The sequence below is a fragment of the Triticum aestivum genome, chromosome 6D, assembly GCF_018294505.1.
Source record: "Triticum aestivum cultivar Chinese Spring chromosome 6D, IWGSC CS RefSeq v2.1, whole genome shotgun sequence".
NCBI lineage: Eukaryota > Viridiplantae > Streptophyta > Magnoliopsida > Poales > Poaceae > Triticum > Triticum aestivum.
In genome coordinates, this window is record NC_057811.1 from 146,184,080 (window position 1) to 146,193,716 (window position 9,637).

The 9,637-nt window shown below is 42.0% G+C and overlaps 1 protein-coding gene across 1 annotated transcript; it reads right to left on the reverse strand.

Annotated features, from left to right (window-relative positions):
- Window positions 1-372: 372 nt before the first annotated feature.
- Window positions 373-7,100, reverse strand: LOC123144184 (protein DNA-DAMAGE INDUCIBLE 1). The gene is made up of 16 exons (XM_044563231.1): window positions 6,870-7,100; window positions 6,473-6,505; window positions 6,245-6,369; window positions 5,819-5,927; window positions 5,582-5,698; window positions 4,990-5,055; window positions 2,941-3,003; window positions 2,814-2,858; window positions 2,322-2,383; window positions 2,011-2,104; window positions 1,542-1,634; window positions 1,392-1,461; window positions 1,111-1,187; window positions 945-1,002; window positions 804-829; window positions 373-701 (listed from the first exon to the last, which is right to left on the reverse strand). The coding sequence occupies exons 1-16, from the start codon at window positions 6,933-6,935 to the stop codon at window positions 573-575; spliced, it is 1,233 nt and encodes a 410-aa protein (XP_044419166.1). The 5' UTR covers window positions 6,936-7,100; the 3' UTR covers window positions 373-572.
- Window positions 7,101-9,637: the final 2,537 nt, after the last annotated feature.

The following is a 9,637-nucleotide window of genomic DNA, read 5'->3' on the forward strand; positions in this document are numbered from 1 at the left end:
GTCAAATGTTGAGAGAGGGGAGAGTGAGCGTGAGAGTGGCGGTGCTTCAGGAAGCAACCTGACGTCTCGAACATGGCTCGTTGTGTACAGCCTCAGTTACCCACATGACTCAAGTTGCATCGCTCGGTCTCAAGCATGGCTCCTTGTGTACAGCCTCAGACACCCAAGTGACTCAAGTTGCATCGCCCGGGCTTGGCTATGGAAAAAGGCCAATTCGAGTGTTCCTACTCGACCAGACCTAGGGTGTAACCAAACGGGCCAAAACTGCATACCACGGGCTTGGTTGGACCTAATGCAGACTATCGGACACAGGCCGAAGTACTAGGCATACACGCTAAAAGGCAAGTAGGGTTATTCATGCTTTGCAATAGATTGATCTTGTTCGAGCTCTGTAGAAAGAAAACGTTTTTTTTCTAACTGAAGACAGAATACGAATCATCCCTACCAAGCCTGTATTTTGCCACACACAAAGTTTTAGTTCCTCAAATGGAGGATGCCACATCTCCTTGATCAGTGTGTGTATAAATGTTCAAATCGAGAAAATCTTAAGCAGAAGGTCTGCTCTAAAGACTCTAACCACCAAACAAGTACCCAGCTGCCTGATCCTCGTTGCCGTTGCACAACTGGAGTGCTTGTATTACAGATGCCCGGTCAAATCCAAGTTCCACGAGCTTTATGACTTTCGCTTCAAAATCTCCTCCCTGACAAGGGTTCTTAAAATGGTCAAGATCCAATCTAATTCATGCACTCTCAAAAGAAAACAAATGTATAGAAGATCACAATTGTGAAGAAAATATTGACACCTGTGGAGGAATTACAGCTTGAGCTCCTACAAAGGAAATCAAAGTTGGTCGCAATTAATCAGCAATTAGATAGGCTAAAAGTTATCAGAAGATCACAGTTCTCTAAGTCAAGGGACTACACAAGAGCACCAGTAAACTAACCTGCAGGAGAGGATGGCGGTGGCACATCAGGAGTCTTCTCACGTGCCTTTGACGATTCCTGGATGATATAGAGTAAATAAGGACATACGGATGATTACTCCCATGCCTCTAATATGATTACAGGAAAACCAAGGCTGATTTATGCAAAGCAGAAAAATTTGCTTACTCCAGCTGCTCCTTGGCTAGAAGATGCTAGGTTCGACGATTTCTCTCCGTCGCGTATATGTGAAGGGATGTCTTTCTCTGAACATACCATATTAGAGGGAATGAAAAACCAAGACTTGCAAAATTGTAGAAGTAGATGATATAGAATACAAATATAGGGATGTTCAGTATTGCGACAAAACCAATAATAATATCTCAACTTACTCAATAGTCTATTTCATTATGCAATCATCAAGAACTAAAACTAGAGAACAAAAACATGAAATAGGCAAAGCTACTAACCATGTAAGAAGGGCACTGACACTTCACCACCTCCTACTCTAAGGACATTGTCCTTTAGGTCAATTATGCACTGCGTTGGATAACAAAACTGTCATTATGGGATGTGAGTTAGATGTGATGACTTATTCCAAAACTTAGTCATGCAATTACCTGATGTTTCCGCAGCATATCAAGCCCGAAAAGGAATTCCATGTTGGGAGCATCCAATACTGTGAAGGAACAGGGATAGAAAGCATGGCCGATCTGTCCAAAGTCCAAACATAGCAATGTATTGTGAATTACTGTCACTACTTGATGAATTCTCATAATGATGAAAGTTATGGCATTAGGTTTGAAGAAAATACTAAAGGCTGTGATTCAACTTAAGGAGTATCCTTTTTGTGAAACATAGACAACATATATTGTAGAACAATCAAATTCATAATTTTGTACCCGAGTAATGAGTTTGGTATTATATTATTACTATGTCTCTCTAGGCTAAATAGTGCTTGTTCAGACTGTAAATTTTTCAATGACTCAAATAGCGTTACAGCGTGTCCGAAGTCATGCTGCACAAAATGGATCATTCTCAAAAGGACTGGGAATTTTGACGTTTGTACAGCAATTAACAATATCAAACCTTTATTGCCGCTACATGTATTCTTCCAAGTATCTCCGATTGACCAACTCCAATAGCAACCCCTCTGTAACGCTGATCAAGGAGCCTGAGTAACCTGCAAACGATACTCGATTATGTGATCAGTTGTATATGGCATGGAATGCATTTCGGCGAATGTCTCCAGAGAATTATTTACATTCGCCTGTACAGTAAAATTCCATTGTATGATAAGATAAACTCTTAAATATGTATGATTTCTACATGCAGAATGATCATATGAGATATGAAAGACTAAACGGCTGCAATAACAACATTTTAATTTATAATCGTACCCACAACGTTCAGCGCAGTCTTTTGATATGATGGTTGACTGAGCTCCACTGTCAACAAAGGCCTGTAGATGAAAGAAAAGCTAAGAGATCGCATATACAAAACGAGTAGCAGGAAGCAATCAAGCATCTGAATAAATCCGTATCCAGTTATTGCATATCTTTTAGTTGGTAGACTGCTAGTACACAAACGCAAGTAATAGAAAGGAAGATTTAACTTTCAAGAATAAACTATTGGGCTAGATAATACAATTGGCAAATGTAAAAATAAGATTGTGTTCTTCTCAAAAGAAAAATATTGTGATGCAGTTATTTAGCTAAGATTGATGCAATCAACAATGATATATGAAAGGAGTTATAGCAAAGTCCATACAAGCTCTCTGATATTCAAAATATCATTTAAAAAATATTGTTTGGGCTTTTGAGTATAGGCAATGCTCGGCTGTTCACCATGCTTGTTATCTACATATAGATATATATGAAATAACATAATACCTTCAAAGGTACTCCGTTGACTTCCATATCCACATACAACATAACCTGAAATAGAATGCTGGTCAGTTAATAAATAAGAATAGCATGTAAAATAGAAGCATACCGACTTACTAAAGAGTCAACATACCACTCGACCAAATGCTTCAGGATTATGCTCTATAGCAGCCTCCCAATTTTCATCAATGCCTTTCTGAATGACAAATTACAAGTACTCAGAACGTCAGGTATCTAATTAAGATTGCTGAGGTGAACAGGAGTATATAAAACACAGTAAGACAGAGCAAAGCTTTTGTGTGCACATCATTTTATATAAAAAGCATATGACATGCTCCTTCCTTTTCTAAATATAAAACTTTTTATAGAGATTTCAATACAGACTACATACAGATGTATATAGACGTATTTTAGAGTGTAGATTCACTTATTTTGCTCCGTATGTAGTCCATATTGGAATCTCTAAAGAGACTTATATTTATGAACGGAGGGAGTAATAATATTTTAATATTATCCGACCATGAAAGCTAGCAGAAGGCTGTGTTTGTTTGGGCTTCAGTTTCCACAGATTCAGCTGTGGACTTGCTGTGCTGTCAAAACTGCTGTGCTGAGGAAAGAGCTGTGGCGAAGGTTAGCTGTTTGGCAATGCAGCTGTGGAAACGACTGTGGGCTGGTGAAAAGCCTGAAATGCCCTTAGAGTACTGAGATTAGTGTAACTTGTTGATTCTGTGTTAATATATTGTTTAAATGGTATTTTGACTGACAGGGAATGATTTGTTCTATGGTAATGCATAAAGTATTTCATAATAATAATTCTCTCACTTTCTTGCTCATATATACATAGAATAATATTGAGCAAAAGAATTATGTTGTCACGCAAGTCCATGCAAGTCACAATTGTTCGCACATGGAATTACAGGTCCGTACAAATACTATCCCTGCTGCGTTGCTTGTGATGAACTGGTGAGAGACGAGAGAGAGATGAGTCAGCTCGGATGGATCGGGAGAGGGATGGCATTCTCGTTGTAAATTGAACGAAACGGCTAGGTTAGCGGTGGGATTATCACGAAGCGCAAGCCGTTTTGTAGCCAAAGTACGCCCCCGGTCGCTTCGGCCTATAACACGTAAAACATCACGAAGCTGCTTTGAGCTGTCGCCACGAAGCTGTCCATTTTTAGGTGTTTGTTCCCGTTTCAGTTTTTTCCCACGAGAAACTGGCTCCGGAAGCTGTAACAAACACAGCCTTTACATACTTACATTCATGAAAAAAGAAATTCCCCTTTTGCACTATGCATCACTCTGACTCTTCATTATATTCAGTCACATGTCTATTCCTATGTTTATGATAAGCATTCTTAAGGCTTGTTTGGCATTGTTGTGGATTTTGAGGCTTGTTTGGCATTGTTTTGGATTTTGATAACCCCATTGGGTTGAGCTGCTTTTAGATAAGTACATGTTTGGCTAAAATTTTCTCTTGATGAAGTTGCAAACAGATACATTTTTTTGTGGGTCCACAAGACAGCAAGAGACAAACATATCCATATAGGCATTGTGTAGGTTATGTTAGAGATAGGAAGGTTAAGAAAAGGAATAACTCAAGTTACAAGTATTTCTGTTGGATACGGTTGGGTCTATTAGAAAGAGTAGTTAAATTAAGGAAGAGCCCAACTGAAATAGGAATGTAAGTTATGGTTCGGACTTGAGTTTGAACTGAGATCCAACTTGTGGATCAAGTCAGATGCTCCTGAGTATAATAAAGGTCCGATGTGTATGTAAACCTTTGGTCAAGCAATGAAATAAATAAAAATGTTCTCTCAGCCTCAGAGCCTCTCTTTCCACATCAGAAAAGAGCCCTGTCGGCAGATTGTTGAGGGCGAGTGGACCTTTACCCTAACCAAATTGCCTTGCTGTGGACCAAGGTTCATCTTCTCTATCGCAGAAGCATATTGAATGAAAGATGAGGACAACAATTGGATAACCAAATTAATTTACATTTAGTTTGATTAACCTTCTTATGACTGCTTCTCCACAGCGGCTTAAGAAATAAGCACTGCACTCTAACCTAAATAAGCCATCCCTTGGGTTGGTCATGTAATGATGATTGTGATATTTAACATTTGCCTCGTAACATATGAAAAGCCTAAACAGTCAACAGGTGTTATCCTCACAAAAAAGTTTCTACCTGCCGAATTGCAGCTTCAATTTTCTTCTGAGCCTCGACATCAAATGGATCAGCATACAATAAGGCCTGAAAAAAATCATAATTATCAATGACTTAACCTATTATTATTCAGCAAGTTTGCAAAAATAGAACACAGCAAGAAAAAGAATATGGAACTACCATCTCCTGAAGTGGTCAAATATATCTATCTAAGAGAACTTACAAGATGTGAAATTTTACAGCATATAGATGTAACAGCATGGAAATGTATTTATACAAATGCTATGGAATTAATGCAAGAAGAAGCATATGTTCTCAACTTTTTGTCACTAAGAACATAAAATAACTATCAGGGGAAAAATAGTTTTGCTAAGTCTCAATCAACTGAGATTTTCTTATCGATTCAGAACAGTGCAATTTCAGTTTACTGAAAAGTGCAACTTGCACTTCTTGTTTCAGAAAAGTGCAAAAAGGTGAAACTGGGTAGAAAAGTGCAAGTTGCATTTTTCAGTTTTCTGAATCGATTGAGACTTATGAAAATCTGAGTGGATTGCTTAATTTAGACTTAAATGCACCCAAATAAAAATTAGCGATTAGTCGATGAGATACTCACAAGCTCTTCTTCCTGTTTGCGTTTCAGTTGTAGTCTTTGTTGGTGGTGTGACCGCAAGATGTTTTGCAACTCAGTGATGTCATCTCCAAGGATGGCTTGAGCTAATGAAGGGTCATTCTGCAAATTAAAAAGATATCGGTTCAAACAAAATAATGGACATATTTTCTGCAACTAACATCTGGGAATTGTAACCTGGCCAATATTGATAAATCAATGAAGCTACTAGCAAAGCATTACCTGAAGGAGTTGCGCCATAAGTTGTGAATCGCCACGAATATGTTGTTGGAAAGCTTGAGGATTTACTGCCGATCCATCAGGATTTAACCTCATAATATCCTGAGATGTCCTGAAATTTTTGACCCAAGAAATTAACTAGTAGAAAGCATTGTCACTGCAGTGGCACTACATTGGTTAAGCTAAAAAATGTAGTGCATCTCTTTCAACATCATGGCAGTTCTGATTTGTGATTATGATATACCAAAATTATAACTGACAGCTACAAAGAAGAAAACCAGCTCGACATACCAATAAAAGAAAACAAGACGTCACATGTAAGACCAGAAGCATCATATCAGGCATAACGAACAGCAGGAATGTAAGTATGTAAACCCTCAAGAAATTCCCTAGAGAACAACCAGAGGTGTCGAAAAACAACAACCGAACCTATTATTGGAGGCAACCATCATCACAAGATCACCATCATGGACTCCGATGGCGCTGAGCTTCTCGGCATTGTTCATCTCCTTGCCATTGAAATGAAGCAGCTGCTGCTGCAACGGCACTTGAGTCTAGCCACGCACAGACACCCAAAACCAACAATGTGAGGTCAAACCAGCCAAGGCAAAACCTGGAAGAGAAACCTGAAGAAAGATTTCGCTGGCGCCGGCTCACCTCCACCTCAAGAAGCGCCTTCAAATTCTCCACCTGCAAAACACGCGTGGCGCACAATTCAGCCAAAAGCCGCACAGATTTCGCGTCCATGGATCGCAACTACAGCTCAGTTTTAGCTCCACGAGCAGAAGACTCGCACGATTCTAGCCAAACCAAGATACCGCAGCTGTCGCAGCTAAAGATCCGATCTAACTCTACGCCTAAGCACGAGGCACCAATACGCCGCGGGGAGTGAATTGCAGGTCGCTGCGGTTCCCGCTTTCTCGCCGGAATTCCTTGGCCTTCTCGCGAGCTCGCCACCCGAATTTTGGCCCAAAGAAGCAGCCTTTATTGCCCGTCAAGATCGAGATGGGGGGCAAGTAGAGGAGGGACCGAGGGGGGCGGGACGGAGGCTTACGGATTCGTCGGGGTCGACGTCGAGGTTGAGAAACTGCTCGTCGGCGGTCATCACGGTGAGCTTCATCTCGCCGCCGCCGGTTGGAATCGCCTAGTCCTATGCCTCGGCTGTGGACAGAGGGAAGGAAGGAGGCGAGTCTACGGGCGTCAAATCGGGCTGCCTTCTTGCTTGCAGAGGTGGTAAAGAATCCTGACCCTGAGTCCCTGACGGTGTACCGCTCGGGAGTCTTACTGACAATACGTTCCAGGCCGTTCGATCCACGTACCTGGACCTGGAGGCCCAACTCCAGCAGGAAAGGATATCTGCCTTGAAAAAACTAGCTGTGCCTTACTCAAAAAACAAAAAACAAAAAATACTAGCTGTGCCAGGGTGGACGTCCCTAAACAGATGAGCTTAGAGCAACTCTAGCAGATGCCGAAAAACGCGTCTCCCCTAAAATACCCGCCCGTTTTACGGCACCGGGACAAAAAATCATCCCTGACCAGGTCGCATAAAACGGCCCGTCCCGTATATTATTTTACGGGGAGTTGTAAAAATCGGCTCGCTCTCTCCATATGCCCGGTTTCCTCCAACCCCCCCCCCCCCTCCCCCTATCGTTTCCTCTATCACTCACGTGACTTGGCAGGAGGGAAATTTCAGTCTGCGCCCGTCATTCCGCCGCCGCCCCATCGCCAATCTCCGGCGATTTTTGCATCCCGCGGACACCCCCCCACCGTGGAGTGCTTCGGTCGCCCTTGTCCACGTCTTCTCCACCAAGTTGGAGCTCAAGGCTGATCAATCTTTACTGCGGGCGAGAGGCAGCCACCGGAACCATGGATCCGTCCCGGCTTCGTGGGGGGCTTGTTACGGGTGGATCCGCCCAGTCATCCGTGTGTGCCGAAGCCACGGGTAGGAGGCCGAGGGGAAGTAGGGGGTGGCGGTGGGGGAGGATTTGCATTCGATTGGTGGTGGGGAAGTTGAGGCGGCGGCTTTGCTTCTGGCGGATTTGCTACTGGTCAAAGGTAATATATAGAGCTTCCCTTGCGATATCATTTTCGGCCGACAGGCGATTTGTGACAAAGTCGTGGATTTATTTTTGTAGATGGGTTATTGGAGTTCGTCGACGGAGTCAGAGTCAGATGATTCTAACATAGAGGAGATGTTTTTTTGACGACGATGCCAACCAACTCATCTTGTTGCATCTCTTCTAAGAATTTGAAGTCAGCAAGAAGAAAAAGCATTGAGGATCGACGGTTGGTCGTCTATGCATTCCATGCAACCGAGCTCTCGATCACAATATGCTCATGAGGACTACTTTGTCGAGGTACCAACCTATCTGGCTCACCTCTTCTGTAGGCATTATCGAATGAGTAGATCTTTTTTGTTCGCATTGTTGAAGCTTGCGAGCAAAATTGTTGTTTCTTCACTCGCCGGAGGAATGTTGCCGTTTTTTTGGATTTAGTGCATACCAAAAAATATCGGCGGCAATGAGAAGGAGAGCATATGGCATTTCGGCCGACTACTCCAATGAGTATCTTCATATTGAAGAAGCTATCGCGCTCAAACGCGTGTGGGTGTTTGCCAAGACATTGACCCGAGTTTTTGGTCATGAGTACCTCTGAGCTCCCAATGAGAAGGACACAAAAAAGTTGATGGCAATGAACAAAGCAAGAGGATGGTCGGGCATGCCTGGGAGTGTGGATTGCAAGCATTTGAGATGGAAGAACTACCCTACGGCTTGGGTCGGGCAATACACCAGCCATAAATGTAAACCTACTATTGTGCTCGAAGTAGTGGTTTCGCATGACTTGTGGATTTGGTGTTGCTTCTTTGGATTGCTGGGGTCTCTCAATGATATCAATGTATTGCATAGATCACATCTTTTTGCGCAGCTAGCTATTGGAAAAGCTCCGGCTTGCAACTACAACGTCAATGGACATGATTATACCATGGGGTATTATCTTGTTGACAGTATCTATCCTTCATGGGTAACATTTGCGAAGACCATCAGTAAGCCCGAAACCGGGAAACAAACTATTTTTGACCAAGCGCAAGAAGCATGCCAAAAGGATATTGAGAGGGCATTTGGTGTGTTGCAAGCTCGGTTTGCCATTGTTCGAGGTCTTGCTCGCAAAATTCTCTCAAATATTATGACTACATGTGTAATTCTACACAACATGATCATGAAGGTTGGGAGAGATTTAAATTTAGAGGTTTACTATGACAATATTAGTAGTCGTGTCAAGCCTGCCAGGAACACATATGAGATTGTTGCATTTCATGAGACCTACCAGAAGATTGAGGACAATGTCACACACACTCAGCACACTCAGCTCCGCGATGATCTCAGTGAGCCAAGTGGAAACTACATGGGAGATATACTCCCATTTTATTCATTTGATCTTATTTGCATTCATGTGTGATTTGAACAATTCTTTTAATTTTGGACCATTTGTTATTGTTTTAATTATTTGGATTTGAACATTTGTTATAATTGTGAGAATTATTGTATTGTATGATGCTAAAACATTAATAAGCTTGGTTTATATTGTTGTACTATTAAGATTATATTGTTCTTGTCCAGAAGCTCAATGAGCAAGGGGATAGATGTAACTCTCTGGCCTCCTGGAATATGGTCTGCCGACCCAAAGAATGTGGAGGGCTAGGTGTGATCGATCTCAAAATTCAAGGGGATGCACTCTTGCTCAAACACTTACACAAATTTCATAATGGCTGGAACGTGCCTTGGGTGCAACTCATTTGGGAAACGTATTACACAAACCAAATAC